This window comes from Pristiophorus japonicus, chromosome 5 (assembly GCF_044704955.1).
Source record: "Pristiophorus japonicus isolate sPriJap1 chromosome 5, sPriJap1.hap1, whole genome shotgun sequence".
Classification (NCBI taxonomy): Eukaryota; Metazoa; Chordata; class Chondrichthyes; family Pristiophoridae; genus Pristiophorus; species Pristiophorus japonicus.
Genome location: NC_091981.1, coordinates 134,040,137 through 134,065,910, shown reverse-complemented (window position 1 = coordinate 134,065,910; position 25,774 = coordinate 134,040,137). Strand labels below are relative to the sequence as shown.

General features: G+C 47.2%; 1 protein-coding gene across 8 annotated transcripts in view; it reads left to right on the top strand.

Annotated features, from left to right (window-relative positions):
- LOC139264463 (ATP-dependent translocase ABCB1-like) overlaps positions 1–25,774 on the top strand; it is a 276,998-nt gene that overhangs the window by 156,149 nt on the left and 95,075 nt on the right. For all 8 annotated transcript variants that reach the window (XM_070880982.1, XM_070880981.1, XM_070880983.1 and 5 more), the window contains 2 exons: positions 6,020–6,190; positions 6,851–7,012. In XM_070880982.1, coding sequence (XP_070737083.1) covers positions 6,020–6,190; positions 6,851–7,012 — 333 coding nt within the window. The remainder of the gene's footprint in view (positions 1–6,019; positions 6,191–6,850; positions 7,013–25,774) is intronic.

The following is a 25,774-nucleotide window of genomic DNA, read 5'->3' as shown; positions in this document are numbered from 1 at the left end:
CTGGCCTGGTGTTCTCATGAGCCTCCCCATCATAGCCTGATATGTGGAGACCCCTGTTGTTCTATGAGGTGTGGACCTCATTGCCATTAAGCACATTGGCAGCATGTTAGCCCATTGAGTGGAGTGGTCTGAGCACAATTATTTTAACATTAACTTGATCCTGTTCCCCCTTTCGACCCCTCTGGATGACTGGGAGTGGTGAACAATATGTAATTTGTATTTTATCCCCAACATTTCCTGCAGGTGGGTAAAACTTTTACCGGTGAAGTGTGAACCTTGATCGCTGTCCACTTGTATTGGTACTCTCCACCTACAAAACACATGATTCAATAGTGTTTTGGCTGCTGTGATTGTGGTGTTGGAGTGGCAGGGGAATGCTTCGATCCATTTAGTGAATTGATCCATCACCACTAGGGCATGCTGAAAATTGCCTTGCCCCTGTGGAAATAGCCCAATGAAGTCTATCTAGAGGTGAGTCCATGGCCCTTGAGGTGGGGGTGTGCTTTGAAGCAAGGCTCGGTTAGTGTATGCAGGAGGGTTGTGTTACAGGCACGGTAGGCATCGTGTCAAGTATTGGCTGATTGTTTCCCTCATGGAAGGCCACCAAGCTATGGATGCTACCTTATAGAAGGTTATCAGGACCGAATATTGCCCTGCTGTGGGGTGGGAGTGAAAGAGGGAGAGCAGTTCCTGACCCCCCCCTGTGGTGGAACACACACCACCGGGCAGGTATTTGGCTTTCTTTTGAACATCAGCAACTGTTCATCTGAGTCAGGAGCAGTGGCTAGTATGGTATTGGGAGCCCAGGCTGTCGGTTGAGGAAGAGGTCTGCCTTCCTCGTGCCAGGTGCTTACAACAGCATATGACCAGTATTGCTGCTGCAGAGATTTTAAATCTAGGTGATCTTTGGGGAGGCCTTGCTAACAGCATTGCAGGGCTCAACAACTATATCCTCTATCTCTCCATCAATCGCAGTATTCTTGGCTGCTCTGTCTGCGCTGGAATTTCCCTCATTATGTGGACCCCTTTTCTATGGACTGCTACCTTTCCTATGAAGCAGGGCTGGGATCGCTGTTTAAGGTATGACCAGAGCAGGCGTAACCAGGGCCCATGGACCAGGGCCTTACCGTCTATCGTACAATAGTAATTTTTGTGGTATAGGGGCAAGGAGAGCATGGTGTTTATAGCATAGACACTATCGGACCAAATATTCACGGGTCTATCTGAGCTTTAGAAGTGCGGCGATTTCTGCATATTGTGAAGACTGTCTGTTGCATCTTCGCTGGATGGTTCTTTCTGGCAATTCCACAGCATAGCCGGTGTGAGGGGATCCTTCAATGTGATAGGACCCATCGATATAGACATCTGGGGCATCCTGTATGGGCTCTTTCTGCACAGGATGGGTCACAAAGTTAATCTGGGGTAAAGGACATTCATGCACGTCCCCCTCATAGATCAGAAATTGTGGCAGCAATGTGATAGGTTTGGAAATGGTATCAATGTCTCTTTCCTTAAATTCCAATGTCCATTTGCTGAGGAGCTGCGAGGAAAATAGCGAATCTCCAGGTTTCATCAGTAGTTTCAGAGGTGTGTGTCTGCTATGCAGGATTGTAGCCTGTAACCCAGTAATAAAAGTAAAGTGATGTACCAACCAGAAGATGGCCAGTAGGTGGTGCTCGCATGCGGTATACATCTTTTCTGCCCCCTGCAGGTTTCGAGACACATATGCAATGGATTGTAGTCGATCAGCTCGCATTTGGCACAGAACTGCAGTGAGGTTTTGCTCTGTGGTCCCGACCTCCAAATGGAAGGGCTGCGTGGGATCAGGAGGGATCAGACATGTGGCCTGTATCACTGCAGTTTTTAATTTAGCCACGGACTGGGTGTGGGCATCAGTCCATGCCGGGTGTATGTTCATCACCCTGCAGTTTTATTAAATCATACAGGGGCTTTGCATACTCTGCAAAGCCTGTGATAAAGTTCCTTTGGTACCCTAAGAATGATCGTAGGGCTGTCTTGGAAATGGGTAATGGCAGTTGCTGTATTATCTCCACCTTGTGAGAGTCGGGGGATTATCCCTCTGGAGAAATGGACACTCTTAGAAAGGTGACCCGTTCTTTTACTAATTGAGCCTTACTGGGATTCACCTTTAGTCCCGCCTGAGCCAACAATGTCAAAAGTTCGTGCAAAAGGGACAGATGCTCCTCCATGCTGTCGGTTGCCAGCAGTAGGTCCTCTATGTACTGCAACAAGCAGGTAGGGCGGGAAAAGTATTTTAAAATTGCAGCCATTCTTTTGTGGAATATCGTGGGGGCTTTGTGGAACCCCTGAGGCAGGCATGTCCAGGTGTTGCTCTGGTCCTCAAATGTGAACGCAAATTTGTACTGGTCTTCCCTCTTAACAGGGATACTCCAGAATCCATTGGTGATGTCGAGGGTCGAGACGTACTTGGAACCAGCAGGAATTTGAGATAATGTGGTGGGAGTTTCTCTTACTACCGGTGAGCAGGCTAGTGTTACAGAATTTAACATTCTGTAATCAATAGTCAGTCGCCAGCTGCTATCAGGCTTTTTAACTGGCCATGTGGGTGAATTGGTCGTGAAAGTGACTATCCTAAGAACACCCTGCTTGATTAGGGATTTTATAGTGTCTCGGATGTAAGGGTAACTCTCCCTTGTGATGGGGTACTGTTTAGTGAATGAGTGGGAGAGGTCCCTCAATCGATTCCCCGCCTGCCATTTTTCCACAGTCATGCTTGCATGTGGCAAACACCGCTAGGTGTTCCTGAATTAGTTTTGCCACAGCTTCATACTCAGCTGGCTTTTTAATAACAAAAACTGAGTGAGCACCTGAAATTTCTATCACTCCTGCCTTATCTCTCAATCCCATCCAAACACACTCCTGATTATAATCTATCACCGTGCCATACTGATCTAACACATCAGTCCCTAAAATTCCCCTTCCGTCAGGGGTGGTCATCAGCATCGGCGCTGGGACCTTACAGGTGAGGCCTCCCAACTGAAGTTCAGTGGCCTTCCCTGTATACGCGGTGGTTGTATCACCGTTAAGCCCTTTAAGGGCCATACAACCCTTGCCCGCCATTGCATGGCGTTCAGGGTATGGGGTGTGGATGATGGTAATTGCTGAGCCAGTATCGATAAGCATACTCTGCTGCCTGCCCCCTTTTAAGACAACAAGGACTACTGGTCTCCCACTACCATCACGTCGGAACCCCACCTCCGACCAATGTTTGGGAGCCGAACCCTGTCATAGGGTTGATCCTGGAATGGGTCTCTCTAATGAGTGTGCATTGGCAATTGCGTGCACCGGTAAATGATTTTGCATCATCTCCATGGCAATTTGGGTTTGTATGAGGGTTATCAATTGATCCAATCACTGATCTGTCCCAGAGGGCTTGGATTTGTCCCACAGGAGGTATCTATGTGTTGCATCATGGTTCAGTGCTGGTCTGAGTCTGCTGCAGTCTTTTGCTAGGTGGCCTACCTTCTTACAATTAAAGCACTGTCCCTTAAAGGGGTAGTTTCGAGATTCCTCCACCATTGACACTGGTTTATTTGCAATGGGTGGTGACTTCACCTTCAATGCTATTTGAGCACTGGCCTCTATAGCTGTCCATTGATTTGTGTGCCTTATGGCTATGCCCAGAGTGGTTTTTACTAAAGGGTGAAGTTGGGTCAGGAACATCGATTTAAATTGTCCCTGATTCTTTCCTACTGTAGCATTTGCGGGTGCCTGGTTCTGCGTACGTTGATAGATATCATACAGGCGATTACTGAAGGCTCTAGGCGTATCTTCTGGGCACTGCTTGGTCTGATTAAGCAGAGCCATTAAGTTCACGTTTGGATCCCTAAATGGTTTAGGATCTCGGTCATGAGTGCATCGACCGTTGCGCCAGGCTGGAGACTGCATCTGGCAGATTATCTTTTAGGGAAGTGGAACAGGCCAAGAGGAGGACTCGTGTTAAGTCTCTCTCTTCCAATTCGGGGTGAGCCCGCCTGAAATTTGCCCATCTCCTATTAACTTCCAGTGGGTCGCCCCCATCATTAATGGGCCCCATCTCGTGGCTACACGCCGTGGCGTCAGCACCAGATATGGGCCGTGAGTCATTACGGTTACTGGTAATATGACTGTGCGTATTACGTCGTAAAGGAGTGGTTACTATGACTACGATCGGCTCTTGTGTCTCCAAGGTATCCCATCCTTCACCACCCTCCTGGGGATTATACTGATTTCCTTCCTCTTCCCAATCTGTCTCCCCCTTGTCCCCTTCTGCTGTCTCTGTTATGGCTCCCCGTGTTACTGCAGATACCAGGGCCTGCTGCTCCCCTAACTTACTTTTTAGCCTCACTATTTCTAGTTGGCATCTGCCTCCCGATGTGGCTTCTTAATTACTTCCCTTAATGTTCCCCTAGCATCTTCTATCTCTTGCTGGTGCCTCAAGTTTTCCAATTTATATTTTTTTAGCTCTAATTTGTTTTCATTTGTTTCAACAACGGCTGCTGTGGCATTTAAATGTGAGAGGCTTTATGGTTGCAGCAATGAAGCTGCCTGTTCGGCCCCTCTTTCTAATTGCCTAATACTACGGTTTAATCGACCAATTTCTTGTCTTAAATATGTATTTCTCCCTCGTTTAACTGCTTCACAAGTTGGAGGCCTTCTTCCTTTTGTTGGTTTATACCTTCAATCTCTCCTTCTTTTAGTTGAATCTCTTTTACTTGCAATTCTTTCAAATCTTGTATCACTTTGGCCTCCTGCATCATTAATTCCTCATCTCTCCGAGCACAATAAAATGCACTGAATGACACAAGACCATTTGCCCATTTTGGCCTTGGCTCTCCCTTATCTATTCTCTCCTGGATAAGTGCCACCAACTCCAGAAGGACACAGGTTGACCCTTGTGGAGGTATGTGCCTTTAACTCTTCTATGTCTTGTATCGGGAACTTTTTGGACAACTTCTCCTGATAAACTAGCTCAACACTTCTTTTTGTTGTTGGCTTTCTGTTCATGACCGATCCCTTCATCCTATGTCTTTTGAATATAACTAATGGTGGGTCCCCACTGAAACAGTTCCAACCCAGCCCAATTAAACAGTTACAACCCAGCCCAATTAAACAGTTACAACTATCGAGACGACTGCTTCTTAAGACGCAATTTCTCCCGATCCGTTTAATCGTTTATAAGTTATGCTTCGCAACATAGGTTAGAATTACAACTCCTGAAATTTCCAATTGTTCAAAAGAATCATCAAAAAGCTGTCTCGCCAGATGCCCACATTCTCCACCAATTTGTAAGATTTCTAAATTTTTGGCATTAAATTGACAGTGAGACGATTCTTTTAAAACAATTTGGAACAGTTTATTAAAAACACACACATGCACATTTATCAGCAGTCGTAGTTACCCTATGGATCTTACTTGGTTATAACAGATACAATGTTACAATAATGATTTATAAAAAGGTATACTTTCCTCTGGCTGGCTGGCTGAACACACGGCTTGCTGTTTTGGCTGGTCTTCAGCAGGAGGTCTGCCGTGTGCTCGGGAGAGAAAGAGAGAAAAATGGGGCTTGAGTTTTTTTATATCCCTTAAGTCCATTGTTCCTCCGAAAGCCTCAGGATTGGACCTTGGTTCCAGGGCAGTTCCTTATTGGCTCTCCTCACTCATGTGTCTGTTGGACTGGCCCAGCCACCCTTTGATTAGGTTTAATGGCTTTCCAATTAACACAATACACAAACAGCAACACAATCTTTCAAAACTGTCTTTTCGTATAGTCTACACTTTCAACATTTATACATACACAGAATCAATTTTATTACTGAACACTTTTATTCTTACAAACTATCCAAGCATCCACTGCAACTTGTAAAAGTCTTCTTATTGTGGTGCCTAGATGCAATTGCTATCCTTAAAGGGTTAACTGTATGAACCAAATATTTCTAATGTTGAATTTCTGTACAGTGAAGAGTCCATATAATTTATATTTTGTGTTTTATTGTAGAAATTCAACACCCTTGTTGGAGAGAGAGGTGCACAACTGAGTGGAGGACAGAAACAAAGAATTGCAATTGCCCGAGCTTTGGTGCGCAACCCTAAGATTCTTTTGTTAGATGAAGCCACTTCTGCCCTGGATACAGAGAGTGAAACTGTGGTTCAAGCTGCATTAGATAAGGTACAAGTTACCAAACACAGTAGTTGTACATATTAAGCAAAAGAAACAAAAAAATTGTGATCATACATTTGTGGAACACGTGTCAATTCATTTGTGGGATACAGAGTTGTAGGAAATGCCTAATGTTATGTAGAAAACAATTAAGCGATTACTTTTAAACATAGTGAAAACTCATGAACTTATTAAAAAAGGTCAGAAAACTACCAATTGGTCCATCAAGCCTGCCCTGTCCTGGCATGGTGTAACTTACACACCACACCTCCATTTCTCTCCCTCCTACTCATTTTCATGGAAGAGGCAAACAGGCCAATTTATACTGTTTTGCTGTGCTTACAGTAGACAATCAGGAGAACGCCTGTGAAAATTCATCCCCTATGTTTTATTTGCTCTCAGGATGTGAATGATGTTGGCAAGGACGTATTTATTATTTCCCTAGTTTCTCTGAAAGTCAAGTTCATTAAAGGGTTGAATTTCCATGGGAGCTCTCCTGATCGCCAGCCACAACTGTGGAAACCTCAGAGAAATTGTGTGTGCACAATGATTTTAGTGAACATTTTCTTCACACAAATTATTTTTTCATATCAAAAGATCTTATATGAGTAACTGTTAATGAAATTAAAAGCTGTTTTTTCACCGCAGCTCCTTTTCTAACTTCCACAGGCAAGTAAAGGGCGTACTACGATCATAATCGCTCATCGCCTGTCCACAATCAGGAATGCAGATGTAATAGCAAGCTTTCAAAATGGAGTTTTAGTGGAACATGGGACACATGCAGAACTGATGCAAAAAAATGGAGTTTACCACTCACTTGTATCAGCACAGGTACCATTTTCTTTATTGGGAGATATCTCAACATAAAATACAGTGCATACAGCTGGAGGAAGTAAGTAATTTCTTATCTTTATAATATAAGAAGAGGTCATTCAAAAAAATTACCAAGTCCACATGCCACAGGCAGAGCCTCACACGCAGCAGATGACTCGTTAGCAAATTGTGATGCTGCAATTTTCCAATACACCATCCACTGTGTGTAAGATGTCACCACTGACAGGAAGATTTTGTCCATATTCCTTCCCTGTAACATTATAAAAATATATCGGGGGTGAAATTCGTTAGCGACCCATTTGGGATGGTAATTTTTTAGGCTGAGAAGTTTTAGTGCCCGGCGAGATGGGTTGCCAAATTGTGGCAAATTGGGCATTTTTGCCCCAGGGGTGAGGTGGGGGCAGTAAATGAGGGGCTATGGCCTCAGCTGGGCGTTGCAGGGGTACTATTCACAGCCACTTACCCAATTTCAGCTGAGTTCCATTCAGCAAGCAGCCTTCAATCCTTAACTGCAGCTCCTTCTAGCTCTTAAAGGGGTGGTCATTTGAACCTGCTGATGCTTGTTTTCAGCATTGCTGAAGTCATTCACTCATCTCTGGAGTAGAGGAAGGATCTGAAATGGCTGTTGGAAATCCCTATTTAAGGGAGAAAGCCACGAGATTCCGCAATGTGGCTCTGGAGGCATTAGTGTGGGCACTCAAGACCAGGAGGGTCTCTCTGTTTCCTGCCGAGGGAAGGTGGCCATCACCGCAGGTTTTCTGTGCCATGTGGCAAAAGGTGGTCTGGGAGGTGCCGGCCAGCACTGAGGTGCAAAGAAGCCTCACCCAGTGCCGCAAGAAATTCAACAATCTATGTCGGGTGGTGAAAGTGAGTACAAGCTTCCACATCTCCTTCCCCATGACCAGAGAGAAGCAGCACGACCATGCATGTTGCTTTACCAGGTGATGGGGACATCCAGAGGAACCGGGAAGTGGGATGTAATTCACTGGAACCGAACTCTGATGAAACGGTCACGCACCTCCCTTGCTCAATCCAGATGTTGCTGCTCCTGCTCTTCTTCCTCCTCCTCCTCCTGCTTCCCCTCCTTCTCATCCTCCTCAAGTGATGTGGCTATGCCAGGCTGTGCCCTCATGATGGCGAGGTTGTGCAGCATTCAGCAGACGATGACGAATAGGGACACCAGCTCAGGCGAGTACTGGAGGACTCCTCCTGAGCGGTTAAGGCCGTGGAACCATTGCTTGAGCACTCCGATGGTCTGCTCAATGATGTTCCTGGTGGCGGCATGGCTCTCATTGTATGAGAGCTGGGCAGGTGTGTTGGGGTTGCGGAAGGGAGTCATGAGCCAGGTGGAGACAGGTTAGCACTTGTCTCCGAGCAGCCAGCCGCGAGCTTGATTTTGTGGCTGCAACAGAGCTGGCACATTGGTCTGGTGCAGGATGAAGACATTGTGTTTGCTGCCAGGATGGCGGGCATTGACGGTGTGGTCATTCACCAACTGTACATTCAGTGAGTGGTAGCCTTTGCGGTTACGGAAGATCTCAGGATTGTGATCTGGGTGCAGTCAGTGGCACCCTACACCATGGGGAGGCCCACTCTCCTTATAAAGCCATATGCACGCTTGTGCTGCTTCTCTCTGGTAATGGGGAAGTAGATGTAGTCCCTCCTCCTTCTGTACAGAGCATCTGTGACCTCGCAAATGGAGCAATGGACCGGGAGATGTTGGAGATGTCTCCTTTCGCTCCCTGGAAGGATTCTTTGATGTAGAAATTGAGCACGATGGTGACTTTGATTGCCACTGAGAGAGCCATCCTCACCCTGGTGTGAGGTATCATGGTCTGATTGCAGCAGATGGTAGAGCTCTGACCACGTTCTTGCTTAAGCACAGCCTTCGTACACATTGTTCCTGAGTGAAATTGTTGTAGGAGAACTGCTGGAATATTCTGGGAGAGTAAGGTCCCCTGTTGCCAGCCTTGTGGCACCTTTTCCCTCTGGCCAGATTTTGCTGCCTTTCTCCCTGTCCTTGTCCCTGTCCTTCTCCCTGCCTTGCTCTATACCTTTCTCCATGCCTTTAGCTATTCTTTACTACATCCCTTTCTCTATCACTTTCTCTGTCCCTTTCTCTCTGCAATTGTCTCCGCATCTGAGTGACATCGGAGCAGGAGGTATGAATATTCTGGGAACTGAATATTTAGGAGTATTTGACATTTCAGAAGGATAGGCAGGAAGGAAAAATAGGTCAAGTAGCTCTGCTAAAAAAGGATGAAATCAGTGCAGTAGTGAGAAATGATATTGGCCCAGAAGATCAAGATGTAGAAGCAGTTTGGATGGAGATAAGAAATAATAAGGGAAAGAAGTCACTGGTGGGAGTAGTCTATAGGTGATCTAACAGTAGCTACATTGTAGGACAGAGTATAAATCAAGAAATCATCATCATTGTAAAGTCCTGTCCTCTCAGTACAGATTCACACGAGGCATGTAGTGAAGTCAAGGCCACTCTGGACCTGCACCTTTTATTTCACAGCTCTGGAATGCTGCACTTGCCTGAGACCTGTGCTTATATACCTGTCTCTTGCAAGTGCACCCCTGGTGGTAAGGTATGCTGGTGGTTACAGGTCATATCTTATTACAGTCATGTATAGCATGTTGGGATACAGTTATATATAATAATGTAAGATTCATGACATCACCCTCCCCCAAGGTCTTATTGTCTTTATAAGTTCAGTCTCTCAGGTGGTCTACACTCTCGTGTGGAGCGTCTGAGTTGTGGTTCAGTTGTTTGCCTTGGTGTCTGTTTTTCTTTGGGTGTGGTTGCTGGTATCTCACCTGGGCTGTCTGTTTCGATTGGTGTAATTGTTATTGACTCACCTGGGCTGTCTGTTGGGATTGCCCTTTCCTCAGGTTGTTCCCTCTGTCTGTCCACCAGGTGTGGTGCGAGTTCCACATTGTAGTCTGCCTCTGGTTCCGCAGTGCTATTGGTAAATCTGCTTTTGACTTGGTCTACATGCCTCCGGCAGGTTTTGCCATTGTCCATTTGCACTACCAGTAGCCTGTTTCCTTCCTTGCCCGTTACTGTCCCTGCAAGCCATTTGGGACTCCTGCCATAGTTTAGTACAAACCATTTGTCTCCTATCTCATTCCATCTCCCTCTCGAATTTCTGTCATGGTACTCAGTCAGCTTACGGCGCTTTGCCTCAACGATTTCGTGCATGTCTGGGAGGATTAATGAGAGCCTTGTTTTTAAAGTCCTTTTCATCAACAGTTGCGCAGGGGGGGGTTCCCAGTCAGTGAGTGCGGACGAGATCTGTATGCCAACAGCAGTCGCGACAGGCGACCCTGCAGCGTAGGATCTTGGATTTTAAGCATGCCATGTTTAATGATTTGCACTGCTCTCTCCGCCTGGCCATTGGAGGCCGGCTTGAATGGTGCCGTCTTGACGTGATTTATGCCGTGGTCAATTATAAAGTCTTGGAATTCTGCGCTGGTGAAGCACGGACCATTGTCACTGACCAATATGTCAGGGATTCCGTGCATTGCAAACATGGTTGCGAGGCTCTCCACAGTAGTGGAGGTTGTGCTCGAGTTTCAAATGGTGGATTCGATCCACTTTAAAAATGCATCTACAACTATGAGGAATATTTTGCCCGTGAATAGGCCCGCATAGTCTACGTGCACCCGCGACCACGGTTTGGTAGGCCAGGGCCAGGGGCTCAGTGGAGCCTCCCTGGGGGCATTGCTGAGTTGGGCACAAATGGTGCACCATCGAAAGCAGCACTCCAAGTCCGCGTCAATACCAGGCCACCAGATGTGGGATCTGGCTATGGCCTTCATGAGAACGATCCCCGGGTGCTCGCGGTGGAGTTCCCGGACAAATGCCTCTCTGCCTCGCAGAGGCATGACTACTCGACTGCCCCACATCAGGCAGTCTGCTTGTAGTGATAGCTCATGCATGCGCCTGTGAAAGGGTTTTAATTCCTCGGGGCAGGCATCGCGAGCCTCTGCCCAGTCATTGGTTAGGACATATCTTTTTACTAAGGATAACATGGGGTCGCTTGCCATCCAGGCTCTGATTTGGCAAGCCATCATGGGCGAACCTGTGGACTCAAAGGCATTCATTGCCATGACTATCTCACAGTCCTGTGCATCAGACCCTTCCGTGGTCGCCAGGAATGGCCTGCTGAGTGCATCGGCACAGTTGTCTGTGCCTGGTCTGTGCCTTATGGTATAGTCGTAGGACGCCAGCATGAGTGCCCACCGTTGAATTCGCGCCGAGGCGTTGGCATTTATTGCCTTGCTCTCGGATAGAAGGGAGGTGAGGGGCTTGTGGTCAGTTTCTAACGCGAACTTGGCCCCGAAAAGGTATTGGTGCATCTTTTTGACACCGTACACGCACGCGAGTGCCTCCTTCTTTACCATTCCGTACCCGTGCTCCGCCCGCGAAAGTGACCTGGAGGCATAAGCTATGGGTTGTAATTTGCCCTCACTATTGACATGTTGCAAAACGCACCCGACCCCATATGCTGACGCATCGCATGTGAGAACTAGCTTTTTACCTGGGTCAAAGAAAGTCAAAACACTGTTGGAACACAGAAGGTTGCGTGCCTTATTGAAGGCACGTTCCTGGGCGTCCCCCCAAAACCAATCGCACCCCTTCCTGAGTCGCACGTGGAGAGGCTCCAGCAGCGTGCTTAAGTTCTGCATAAAGTTCCCAAAGTAATTGAGTAGCCCGAGAAAGATGAGCATTTCTGAGATATTCCAGGGCCTGGGTGCCAAGCGAATTGCTTCTGTTTAGGACTCTTGGGCGGATTCCATCAGCAGCAATCCTTCTGCCCAAAAATTCAACCTCGGGTGCGAGAAACAGGCACTTAGATTTCTTGATCCGTAGGCCTACCCGATCCAACCACTTTAGTACTTCCTTCAAATTACGGAGATGGGAGTCGGTGTCCCTGCCCGTGATAAGTATGTCGTCTTGAAATACAACTGTCCCCGGGATGGACTTGAGCAGACTCTCCATGTTGCGCTGGAATATGGTAGCTGCCGACCTGATGCCGAATGGGCATCGATTGTACATGAAAAGGCCTCGATGTGTGTTGATGGTAGTGAGTAGCTTGGATTCCTCGGTCAATTCTTGCGTCATATACGCAGATGTGAGATCTAATTTTGAGAAAAGTTTACCTCCAGCCATTGTGGCAAATAAGTCCTCTGCTCTGTGCAGCGGGTACTGGTCCTGTAGGGTGACTCTGTTTATGGTAGATTTGTAGTCCCCACAGATTCGTACGGATCCATCAGGCTTCATGACTGGGACCATGGGACTTGTCCAGTCGCTAAATTCCACAGGTGACATAATGCCTTCCCGCAGAAGCCCATCTAGTTCGTGTTCAAACTTTTCCCTCATCACATAGGGTACAGCTCTGGCCTTGTGATGGACCGGTCTAGCATCCTGTGTGATGTAGATTTTGACTTTGGCCCCTTTGAAAGTACCCACACCTGGCTGAAAGAGATTTTCAAATCACTTTATAACTGTTGAGCAGGAGGTCCATTCCTCTAATGACATGGCATGGACATCATCCCATTTCCAGTTTAGTTTTGCCAGTCAGCTTCTCCCCAGCAGTGCTGGGGTGTCTCCGGGGACAATTCACAGGGGAAGTCGATTCACTGTCCCTTTGTGTGTGACAGAGAGCATGGCGCTGCCGAGGACTGGTACGATTTCTTTGGTATAGGTCCTTAGTTTGGTGTCGACCCTTGTGAGTTTTGGTCTGTCTCTTTTATGCGGCCACAGTTGTTCAAATTGTTGAGCGCACATGAGAGATTGACTCGCTCCTGTATCCAGCTCCATGTTGACAGATATCCCGTTGAGTAGGACCCTTATCATTATAGGAGGCATCCTGTTGTAGGAGCAGCAGCCATTGATCGTGTTGACCCGCTGTACATCGGTGTCCCGGGTACTGTCCCCACCGTCTTCTGGTCCGCTTTCCGACCCATCCGATTCGTATACCAGCCGAGCTGCCGTTTTTTTGCACATGCGGGCCAAATGCCCTGTATATTCACAGTTCCTGCAAACAGCCTGCTGAAATCGACAACCCCTTGACGAGTGCCCAACTCCACACCTCCAGCACAGACTGCTTGCAAAGAATGAGCAGTGTCTGGCTGATCTCTCTTGAGCTTCTCTCAGTTTGTAGTTGATTGCTCGCATTGTGGGTTGATGAGGTGTGAACGGCCGTTCCTGTGGCCCTTGATGGCTTCTGTTGCCACTGCTTGCTGTCGAAAGCCTGTTCTGCCGGTTTTGTCTGTGTGTGGGGGTAGTAGCTTTTCTAATGCTGTGAACTCCTTGTTCCATTATTTCGTTAGTTGTCGTACCTGCATTCTTCTCGTTTCTTCTTCCCCTGCCAAGAATGTCTGTGCAACCAGTGCTGCTGCCTCTAATCTCAGGTTCTTGGTCTCTATGAGTTTTTGGAATATGCCTGCGTGGCCTATTCCTTCATTGAAAAAGTCTCTCAGCATTTCTCTCCTCAGTTCATCGGAGAACTCACATAAACTAGCCAACCTCCGAAGTTCCGCCACGAAGTCGGGTATGCTCTGGCCCACACAGCGTCTGTAGTTGTCGAACCTGTGTCTGGCCAGGTGTAGGCTGCTCGCTGGCTTCAGGTGGTCTCTTACCAGTGTGCTCAATTCTTCAAATGACTTGCTTGCTGGTTTCTCAGGTGCCAACAGATCCTGCATTAAAGCGTATGTTTTCGAGCCACAGCTGGTCAAGAGATGGGCTCTTCTCTTGTCTGCCTTATCGTTGCCTAATCAGTCTTTGGTTACAAAGCTTTGCTGGAGTCTTTCTATAAAGTCCTCCCAATTGTCTCCCGCATTGTACTTTTCATCTGATCCATTGTTTGCCATTCTGTGGATTCTGTAATCCCATCCTCGTCGCCACTGTAAAGTCCTGTCCCCTCAGTACAGATTCACACGAGGCATGTAGTGAAGTCAAGGTCACTCTGGACCTGCACCTTTTATTTCACAGCTCTGGAATGCTGCACTTGCCTGAGACCTGTGCTTATATACCTGTCTCTTGCAAGTGCACCCCCGGTGGTAAGGTATGCTGGTGGCTACAGGTCATATTTTATTACAGTCATGTATAGCATGTTGAGATACAGTTATATATAATAATATAAGATACATGACAATCATCATAGGCAGTTCCTCGGAATCGAGGAAGACTTGCTTCCACTCAGCATGAGTTCTTAGGTGGCTGTACAGTCCAATACAAGAACCACAGTCTCTGTCACAGGTGGGACAGATAGTGGTTGAAGGAAAGGACGGGTGGGGAGTCTGGTTTGCCGCACACTCCTTCCGCTGCCTGTGCTTGGTTTCTGCATGCTCTCGCCGACAAGACTCGTGGAGCTCAGCACCCTCCCGGATGCACTTCCTCCATTTAGGACGGTCTTTGGCCAAGGACTCCCAGGTGTCAGTGGGGATGTCGCACTTTATCAGGGAGGCTTTGAGGGTGTCCTTGTAACGTTTCTGCTGCCCACCTTTGGCTCATTTGCCGTGGATGAGTTCCGAGTAGAGCGCTTGCTTTGGGAGTCTCGTGTCTGGCATGTGAACTCTGTAGCCTGCCCAGCGGAGCTGATCAAGTGTGGTCAGTGCTTCAATACTGGGGATGTTGGCCTGGACGAGAACGCTAACGTTGGTGTGTCTGTCCTCCCAGGGGATTTGTAGGATCTTGTGGAGACATTGTTGGTGGTATTTCTCCAGCGACTTGAGGTGCCTACTGTACAAGGTCCACGTCTCTGAGGCATGCAGGAGGGCGGGTATTACTACCTGTAGATCATGAGCTTGGTGACAGTAATGAGGGCCTGGTCTTCAAACACTCTTTTCCTCAGGTGACTGAAGTCTGCACTTGCACACTGGAGGCGGTGTTGGATCTCGTCGTCAATGCCTGCTCTTGTTGATAGGAGGCTCCCGCAATAAAGGAAGTGGTCCACATTGTCCAGGGCCGCGCCGTGGATCTTGATGACTGGGGGGGCAGTGCTGTGCGGCAAGGACAGACTGGTGGAGGACCTTTGTCTTACTGATGTTTAGCGTAAGGCCCATGCTTTCATACGCCTCAGTAAATACGTCGACTATATCCTGGCGTTAAGCCTCTGTGTGTGCACAGACATATGCGTCGTCCGCGTACTGTGGCTCGATGACAGAGGTTGGGGTTGTCTTGGACCTGGCCTGTAAACGGTGAAGATTGAACAAGTTCCCACTGGTTCTGTAGTTTAGTTCCACTCCAGCGGGAAGCGTGTCATGACGCTTCGACTCACCCTATTCTGGAACCAGTGCGCCACAGTCATCAATGCGTACGCCCCAACACATGATGCAACAGATGAGGCCAAAGAGGGTTTTTATTCCAAACTCTCAAAATCCCTGACCTGCGTCCCTGCTTGCGACAAACTGATCCTCCTCGGCGACTTCAATGCCAGGGTTGGCAAGGACACAGACCTCTGGGGAGGCATGATTGGCAGAAAACGGGTAGGGAAAGCTAACTCTAGCAGTACCCTACTCCTGACAAAATGTCTAGAGCATGAATTTGTCATCACCAACACCTTGTTCCGCCAGAGGGACAAATACAAGGCATCGTGGCAACACCCTCGTTCCAAACACTGGCACCTGCTTGATGATGTCATCGTCCGAGCCAGGGATCGCAAGGATGTGCGCATCACCTGCGCCATGACAGGAGCTGACGACTGCTGGACGGACCACCGCCTAATCCGATTCATCATCGACATCAACATAGCCCCAAAGTGAAGGGGGCAGCAGAAGCAGTGTCGCAAAAAAATCAATGCTGGGGCACTTAAGGACCCAGCTAAGAGAGCCCTTTACAGTCAGGGCCTCACAGCTAACCTAGTGTACCTTGATGACCCCGAGACGCAGAATGCCCACAGCGCTTCGTCTGCCCTCCAGGCCTCCATAACCAGTGCCTGCAAAGAGACACTCGATCACTCAACCAGGAAACACCAGGGCTGGTTTGATGAGAATGATCAGGAGCTTCAAGAGCTAATAGATTTCAAGCACATTGCATTTCTGAGCCTTAAACAACAGCCCAACTCGGGAGCAGCAAAGCAGCATTACAGACGGCTCAAGGCTGAGGGCCAACAAAAAAGCCGAGACCTAAAGAACAGGTGGTGGATGGAGAAAGCACAGGAGATACAGCAGCTGGCCAACAACCATGATGTGCAAGGATTCTTCATCGCAGTCAAGGCCACCTACGGTCCAAACCTCCAAATCCCCACCCGGCTGTTGGCCATGAATGGGGAAACACTCATCAAGGACACCGAGGCAGTCAGGGCCTGCTGGAAGGAGCACTTCGAAGATCTCCTCAATCGAGACTCTGCCTTTGACTCGAGTGTTCTCGATTCCATTCCGCAGCATGCTACCCACCGCCACCTCAGTGAGACCCCAACACTGCACGAGGTAGAAAAAGCCATAAGACAGCTAAAACACAACAAGGCTACGGGAGCGGATGGAATCCCTGCTGCGACACTGAAGTATGGTGGAGAGGCACTGCTGGCGCGAATGGGTGACCTCATCTCTCTCATCTGGAGGGAGGAGAGCATGCCGCAAGATCTTAGATATGCAGTGATCGTGACCATCTTTTAAAAAGGGGACAAGTCCAACTGCGGTAACAACAGAGGAATCTCCCTGCCATCAGCCACTGGGAAAGTCATCGCTGGAATCCTCCTCAACTATCTTCTCCCTGTGACTGAGGAGCTCCTCCCGGAGTCGCAATGCCGATTTCATTCCCTCTGGGGCACAACGGACATGATTTTTGCAGCGCAACAGCTGCAGGAAAAATGCAGGGAACAGCGCCAGCCCTTATACGTGGCCTTCTTTGACCTTACAAAGGCCTTTGACACTGTCAACCACAAGGGTCGATGGAGCGTCCTCCTCCATTTCGGATGCCTCCAAAAGTATGTCACCATCCTCCGCCTGCTCCTCGAAGACATGCAGGCCGTGATCCTTATCAACGGATCCATTACAGACCCAATCCACGTCCGGACCGAGGTCAAGCAGGGCTTCGTCATCGCCCCAACCCTCTTCTCAATCTTCCTTGCTGCCATGCTCTATCTCACAGTTGACAATCAAGAAATAATGGAGGCTTGTAAGAAAGGTACTGCAATAATCATGGGCGATTTTAACTTTCATATAGATTGGACCAAACAAATTGGTAAAAGTAGCCTTGAAGTCGAGTTCATAGGGTGTATTTGGGACAATTTCTTAGAACAATATGTTGTGGAACCAACTAGAGAGCAGGCTATTTTAGATCTGCTTATATGTAATGTGATAGGATTAATTAATGATCTCATCGTAAAAGATCCTCCAGAGAAGAGTGATCATAGCATGTTAATAATTCAAATTGCTTTTGAGGGTGAGAAACTTGGGTCTCAAACTACTGTCCTGAACTTAAATAAAGGCAATTACAAAGGTATGAAGACAGAGTTGGTTAAAGTGGACTGGGAAAATAGATTAAAGGGTACGAAGGTAGATAAGCATTGGCAGACATTTAAGGAGATGCTTCATAACTCTCAGCAAAGATATATTCAAGTGAGGAAGAAAGACTCTCAGAGAAGGATGAGCCATCCGTGGCTAACTAAGGAAGTTAAGAATGGTATCAAATTGAATACAATGGCATACAATGTTGCGAAGATTAGTGGTAAGTCAGAGAATTGGGAAATTTTTAGAAACCAGCAAAGGAACGACTAAAAAAGTAATAAAGAGAGAGGAGATAAATTATGAGAGTAAGCTAGCAGGAAATATAAAAACAGACACCGTGGGGTCAAAATTCGGTTCCGCCATTTTTGACGCAGTAACACTGGCTGAGTGCTGATTTTAACGGCAGGCGATAGGTGCCGCCTCAAACGGAAAAATTCTGTTTTCCCGCCCAAAGATGAAATAGCAGTGCTAAAAGTGGCATTGCTCACTCATCCTCGGGCACCAATGGAGCAGCATCATAGGAGCCCGCTGAATTTGCCGGCATGCGAGATGAAAAAAAAGAAATTTTAAAAAAGTTTCTATAATTTCCCTCACCCACAACCACACTTCCCCACTGGCCCCATGAATGCATAAATGCTAAAAAAAAAATAAACCTACCCACTTACCATGATCCCTAGGAGCTACCGTCCCGGTATTCCCGATGTCCAACCAACTGTTTCAAGCTCTATGAACACTGACAGTGGAGGTTAATTTTGCAGCCACGGTGGCAAGAGGGCACACTCGATGATGTCACCACGTGGGTGGTGGCAGAGCATACAGCGGTAGGTCTTGGTACGAGCCCCCATCGCCCAACTAAATTTACCTTGACCCAGGAACACTGTTGCTGCCGACGGTAAGCACTTAGCCTCCCATTAGCCGCCCCTCTCCGGCGGTAACGGGTGGTGTTAAAAACTGAATTTTGACCACTAAGCGCTCCTACAGGTATATAAAAAGGAAGAGAGTAGCTAAAGTAAACATTGGATGAACCTGGGGTATTAATAATGGGAAACAGCAAATGGCAGAGACTTTGAATAAATATTTTGTATCGGTCTTCACGGTAGAAGACACTAAAAGCATCCCAATAATAATAGATAATCAAGCCGCGAAAGGGAGGGGGGAACTTAAAACAATCACTATCACTCGGGAAAAATTACTAGGCAAACTAATGGGACTGAAGGTGGACAAGTCCCTTGGACCTAATGGCTTGCATCCTAGGGTTCTAAAAGAAGTGCGTGCAGAGATAGTGGATGATTTGGTTGTAATCTACCAAAATTCCCTAGATTCTGGGGAGGCCCCAGCGGATTGGAATGGAGGGAGACAGAAAGCAGGAAACTAAAGACCAGTTAGCCTAACATATGTCAATAGGAAAATGCTGGAGTCCATAATTAAGGAAGCAGTAGCAGGACATTTAGAAAATCATAATACAATCAAGCAGAGTCAGCGTGGTTTTATGAAGGGGAAATCATGTTTGACAAATTTGCTGGAGTTCTTTGAGGATGTAACGAGCAGGGTGGATAAAGAGGAACCAGTATATGTAGTGTATTTGAATTTCCAGAAGGCATTCGATAAGGTGCCACACAAAAGGGTACTTCACAAGAAAAGAGCTCACAGTGTTGGTGGTAATATATTAGCATGGATAGAGCATTGGCTAACGAACAGAAAACAGAGAGTCGGGATCAATGAGTAATTTTCAGGTTGGCAAGCTGTAACTAGTGGGGTGCCACAGGGATCACTGTTGTGGCCCCAACTATTTACAATATATATATTAATGACTTGATGAAGGGACCGAGTGTAATGTAGCCAAGTTTGCTGATGATACAAAGATAAGTGGGAAAGCACGTTGTGAAGAGGACACAAAGAATCTGCAAAGGGATATAGATAGGTTACGTGAGTGAGCTAAAATTAGGCAGGTGGAGTATAATGGGAGAAAATGTGAGGTTATCCACTTAGGTAGGAAAAATAAAATTATTATTTAAATGGAGAGAGACTACAAAATGCTGCGTTACAGAGGGATCTGGGGGTTCTTGAACAGTTAACATGCAGGTACAGCAAGTAATGAGAAAGGCAAATGGAAAATTGGCCTTTATTGCAAGGATGGTGTATAAAAGTAGGGAAGTTTTGCTACAACTGTACAGGGCGTTGGTGAGACCACACCTGGAATACTGCATACAGTTTTGATCTCCTTATTTAAGGAGGGATATACTTGCATTGGAGGCAGTTCAGAGAAGGTTCACTAGGTTAATTCCTGAGATGAAGCAGTTGTCTCATGAAGAAAAGTTGAGCAGGTTGGGCCTATACTCATTAAAGTTCAGAAGAATGAGAGGTGATCTTATTAAAATGTATAAGCTTCTGTGGAGGCTTGACAAGGTAGATGCAGAGAGAATGTTTCCTGTCTTGGGGAAACCTGGAACTAGGGGGCGTAATTTCAGAATAAGGGGTCGCCCATTTAAAACAGAGATGAGGACGATTTTTTTCTCAGAAGTTTGTGAATCTTTGGAATTCTCTACCCCAGAGAGTTGTGGAGGCTGGGTCATTGAATATATTTAACGTAGAGATAGACAGATTTTTGAACGATAAGGGAGTCAAGGGTTATGGGAGCGTGCAGGAAAGTGGAGTTAAGTCCTCGATCAGATCAGCCATGATATTGAAACGGCCTACTCCTGCTCCTATTTCGTATGATCTTACGTTCTTATGAGGTCGAGTGCCAACACAGCCTCCATGACGCAAGAGAAATGTTGTAATTTCAAATCTGCCCTGCAGGGAATAGATAGAAGGCAGAACAGTCCTTGAAGTAAAAATAGCTGCTATCAGTCCACTAGCCACTCTACCAATGCATTTGAAAGCAGAAGAAAGTAATAGCCGACAGAAATTTTGTTTCAAGGTGGCTCCTTTAAATAGCGCTGTTCCAGCCAATTCCCAACTGCAACTCGACAGCTTAACGCCATGGCAGTCACAAAACCGGGCAATTTCAGCCCCATTATTTCACTTTAGTATTAGGGTTGTAGCAGGCACTCACTGCCGATCTGTGAACTGAACTGGTGGCACATTCACCATGGGAGAGTTTTTAAACATTTATTCATGGAATATGGGTGTCACTGGCAAGGCCAGCATTTATTGTCTATCCCTAATTGCCCTTGAGAAGGTGGTGATTAGCTGCCTTCTTGAACCACTGCAGTCCTTGTGGTGAAGGTACAGTAGTCCTGTTAGGGCAGGAGTTCCAGGATTTTGACCCAGCAACAATGAAGGCACAGTGATATAATTCTAAGTCAGGATGGTGTGTGACTTGGAGGGGAAGTTGGAGGTGGTGGTGGATCCCATGTGCATGCTGCCCTTGTCCTTCTAAGTGGTAGAGGTCGAGGGTTTGGCAGGTGTTATGTCTATAGTGTACCTATGAATGACTCCACAAGGCAATGTGTTGTACTTGAACTGTAGTTACCTTGGTCCTTTATTCCAAACTCCAGAGTGTCATGCAAGCCTTTTATACAGGGCCCTGCCACCAGGGCAGAAAATCCCCAGTCTCCACCAGTTGCACCCTCTAGTGGTGCCAGCATGTATGTACATGGTGTGAACCTTATTGTTAGTACATCAGGTGAACAAGTCTCCATCTTATACAATCTCACAGTGACTACACATAGAGTACTTCCATGGTCAGCATATATAACATCACTCTCCCCCAAGTCCTTTGTGCTAATTACCTTTGCACTATGTGCTCTGGCTTAGCTCTCCCCAGACTTAAGTGCCAATAGCCCTTGCACCTTGGCTGTGCTTTGGCTTGGCTCTCTCCCTGTTAACCCCCAAGTCCTTTTGCCACAACATTGAGTAGTGGTTATCAGATTGGATGGTTCGATGATGCGGTGAAGGTTCCAGTGGGTTCTGGGTGTGATCCATGTGTGCGTCCATGGCTACATACATCCATTCCACCCCCTTCCCCCCCGCCTCCGCCCCCTCCCCCCACAGCGAGATCATGCAGCTGACCCATTACATTAACATACAGGATCAGACGCAGTGCAAGTACAAAGAAAGGAAGAAAAAAAAACATTTTTTTAGTTTGTATCATGGCACCTAGGTTCCGTGACTTACATTCGTTACGTTTTATGGTTGTGCGCCAGGATTGGGTAGATTGCATTCATGGTTTAGTCATGGTCAGTACTGAGGTAGCAGTACAGGTACACGAGGACGCGAGTCCCAGAACAACCGACGGGGTCCTAATCGTCTGATGGCGGTGCTGCGCCCCCTGCTAACAGGGTGGGCTTGGTTTATTCACCGAGCCAGGACTCAGGGCCTTTGCTGTTGCCTAGTGGTGGGCAGAGCCACAGATGTGTGTGGCCTCCCTGTCCTCCTTTTGAGGGCTGCAGAGTCTTCTGCCTGCTCTCTCTCGGTGTTGGGAACCTGGCTGTTCCAGGTCCCGTTTGGGGAACTCGTTGGTTCTGACTTTTCGCTCCCGGACATGGCCGAGGTAGCGACTGGGTCTGGGGGCTGTGCCATCTCCACCCGGGTGGTGGGCAACGGCGGCTGACTGCGCATATTGGTGCCGTTTTCGTTTCCAGGTCCGTGGCGAATAGTGCCATCGGGTGCCTGCAGCGTGGGATAGACCTGGGGCAGGGTATTAGGCTCCGCGCCTTTACCCTCCCGAATTTGCTCGCTTGCTGCTCTAGGGGACACTCTATTCCCGACATCTCGCAACAACATTTGGTTCTTTGCATTAGGACTGGTGCCGACATCTCGCTACATAATTTTGTTCGTTATATTAGGACTGGTACCGACATCGCGCAACAACATTCTGTTCTTTACAGTGCTGACATCTCGCAACAACATTCTGTTCCCCATCCACCTTCTTCCGAGTAGCGTTGGGCCATCACCTGCAACAATCCACAGAGGTAACTTATGCACCACGCCATTACGGCTTACACTTGCATCCGCACTACCAAGGACTGGGATCAGCTCCTTGGTGTAGGTGTGCAACTTTTCCTGTACTGTAACCAGCTCGGGTCATTTTTCGTTCCACAGTCTCTCGAAGGCATCCTGGCTCATCATTGACTGGCTCGCTCCTGTGTCCACTTCCATGAAGACTGGAACATCATTTATCGTGACTTCCATCTTCACTGGAGGACAATCGGTGGTGCAAGTATACACTCCATACACTTCTTCTTGGGGCTGAGCTGCCTCTCTGACCAAATTATCATACTCCCTGCTGGATTCAAAGTCATCTACCGACTCCTCTACTAGAATGTGAGTCGTATTTCTTTTACACATACGCTGGAGGTGGCCCTTCATGTTACAGGCTTTGCATACATACTCAGAAAACCGACACTGGTGAGCCCTATGGTTTCCTCTGCAACGCCAGCATGGTACTACTCGATTAGCACCCCTCGGCGGACTCTGAGATCTGGAACTCTGAGGTCTGTGCTCTCTGCCCTGGGCAGAGTCACGTTCTACAGTTTTGCCTGTGAAAGGCACCATTCTGTGTACAGTATTTGCCAGGTTTGAGTCCACAGGATGAATAATTTGCTTGGTGCTGCAGGTCAAGGTCATGAATGCCTGACTAATGCCGATGGCTTTCTGCAGGTTGACTGTGGTGTCGGTAGATAGTAGCTTGTGAAGGAGGCCCTCGTGGCCAATTTCTATAAAGACGATGTCTCGCAATGTTTAGTTGAGGTGTGTGCCGAAATCACACAGTGCCGCAAGTCTCCTGAGGTCGGCAGCATATTTTGCAATCTCCTGGCCCTCAGGTCTGCGGTGCGTGTAGAATCTGTGCCTGGCCGTGAGGATGTTCTCCTTTGGTTTAAGTTGGTAACGAATTAGTTCAGTCAGCTCATCGTATGTCTTATCCTTGGCCGTTGTGGGTGCCAGAAAGTCCCTGACCAGGCGGTAGACCTCGGGCCCACAACTGGTCAGCAGTGTAGCCTTGCGCTTCTCCACCAATGTGTCCGTCTCCCATGCCGGGTCGTTTTCCACGAAATATTGCTCGAGCCTTTCCGTAAAGGCATCCCAATCCTCACCCTCTGCAAAGTCTTTTAGTGTGCCAAAGGTAGCCATGATCACGTGAAAGTCCTTATTCTCATCGCCAGATGTTGTATCTATAGTGTACTTCCGAATGTCTCCACAAGGCAATGTGTTGTACTTGAACTGTGGTGACCTTGGTCCTTTATTCCAAACTCCAGAGTGCTGTGCAAGCATGGTGTGCAGCCTTTTATACAGGGCCCTGCCACCAGGGCAGGAAACCCCCGGTCTCCACCAGTTGCACCCTCTAGTGGTGCCAGCATGTATGTACAAGGTGTGACCCTTATTGAGAGTACATCATAGAAGCATAGAAACATAGTGCAGGAGTAGGCCATTCGGCCCTTCGAGCCTACACCATCATTCAATGAGTTCATGGCTGAACATGCAACTTCAGTACCCCATTCCTGCTTTCTCGCCATACCCCTTGATCCCCCTAGTAGTAAGGACTACACCTAATTCCTTTTTGAATATATTTCATGAATTGATCTCAACAACTTTCTGTGGTAGAGAATTCCACAGGTTCACCACTCTCTGGGTGAAGAAGTTTCTCCTCATCTCGGTCCTAAATGGCTTACCCCTTAACCTTAGACTGTTTATCCTGGTTCTGGACTTCCCCAACATTGGGAACATTCTTCCTGCATCTAACCTGTCTAAACCCGTCAGAATTTTAAATGTTTCTATGAGATCCCCTCTCATCCTAAGATCAGGTATACAAGTCTCCATCTTATACAATCTCACAGTGACTGCACATAGAGTACATCCATAGTCAGCATATACAACAGGAGGTGCTGCCAAAGAAGCCTTGGTGAGTTGCTGCAGTGCATCCTGTAGATGGTACACACTGCAGCTATGGTACACCATTGGTGGAGGGAGTGAATGTTTAGTAGTTTAAGTGAATGGAAGTGTAACTTCTGAAATAAACTTTCATCTACAATTGAGTTTTATATTAAACATTGCTAAAATATTCATATGTCATGATAGATTGATTAAGATAAATAATTGACTCAGCAAAATGAACAAAGTAACAAACTTAGTTAATAAATTATTAAAAACTGCTTTAGTTCCTTTATGACTTGCAGCAGATGACATGTTCCCAGAATAGTCACCATCATAAAATTATAGCAATTTTGAACAAGGTTTAATGGGGGCTAAATTGGGCTGTGTAGCGCCCATTTTTTAGGCGCTAGGCAGCCACCTAATGCACAAAAATAGGGTCCAAGATGCACCTGATGGGAAATGTGCAGGACGGCATCTTGATAAAGGGATTTATGTGTGCACACCTGACAACTGCTGGCATAGGCAGATCATGACATAAATCAGTATGCAACGCTTATTTGACACCAGTGTGACCATTTTCGCACAGCTGAACATGATGGTAAACGGAATGAATGACCCCTACTAGCCCTATTTAAAGGGCTCATGAACTACTTGCAGGTTAGTTGCTGGATTATTTCTTCTAGCTGTTGGTGCAAATGTATGTACTTTTTGAGCTTTCCTATACTTGGGTAAAGTTTGAATAATCTACAGGGACTGGTCTGGTTGATGCTGAAGTACTTTTTTATTCACTTAAAATTTTGTGTTGAAACAAGTTGCTAGTTACAGACATGCGCGGCTTGGTAAAGCTTCCTCGGGGAATTGATCATGACTGGGAGAATGTAGAGGGGCCACATAGTGTAGGACAAGCTGCTGGAAGAGGGAGGAGGAGGGAAAGAAGGGCACTCAGCAGGAGTCCATATCTGCTGTGCATCTTGTAGATGGTACTCACTGCAGACACAGTGCACCGGTGGTGGAGTGAGTGAATGCTTGGTGGTTTGGATGCCAATAAAACAAGTTGCTTTGTCCTGGATGGTGTTGAGTTTCTTGAGTGTTGTTGGAGCTGCACTCCTCCAGGAAAGTGGAAAGTATTCCATCACACTCCCGATGTGTACCTTGTAGATTGTGGAATCTTTGGGGAGTCAGGAGGTGAGACACTCACCGCAGAATACCCAGCCTTTGATCTGCTCTTGTAGTCACTGTATGTATCTGGCTGGATCAGTTAAGTTTCTGGTCAGTGGTGACCCCACGTCAGATGTTGATGGTGGAGGATAGTAATGCCTTTGAATGTCAAGGGGCGGTGGCTGGACTCTCTTGTTAGAGATGGCCAAAATCATTCTCACCTTGTGCTCAAGTGTATAGATAGACTCAGATTTGCCACAAGTTACAAAAACAAAACAGCCCTGTAGCTTGTGAAATTACAAAGATTAACACTTAGAATCA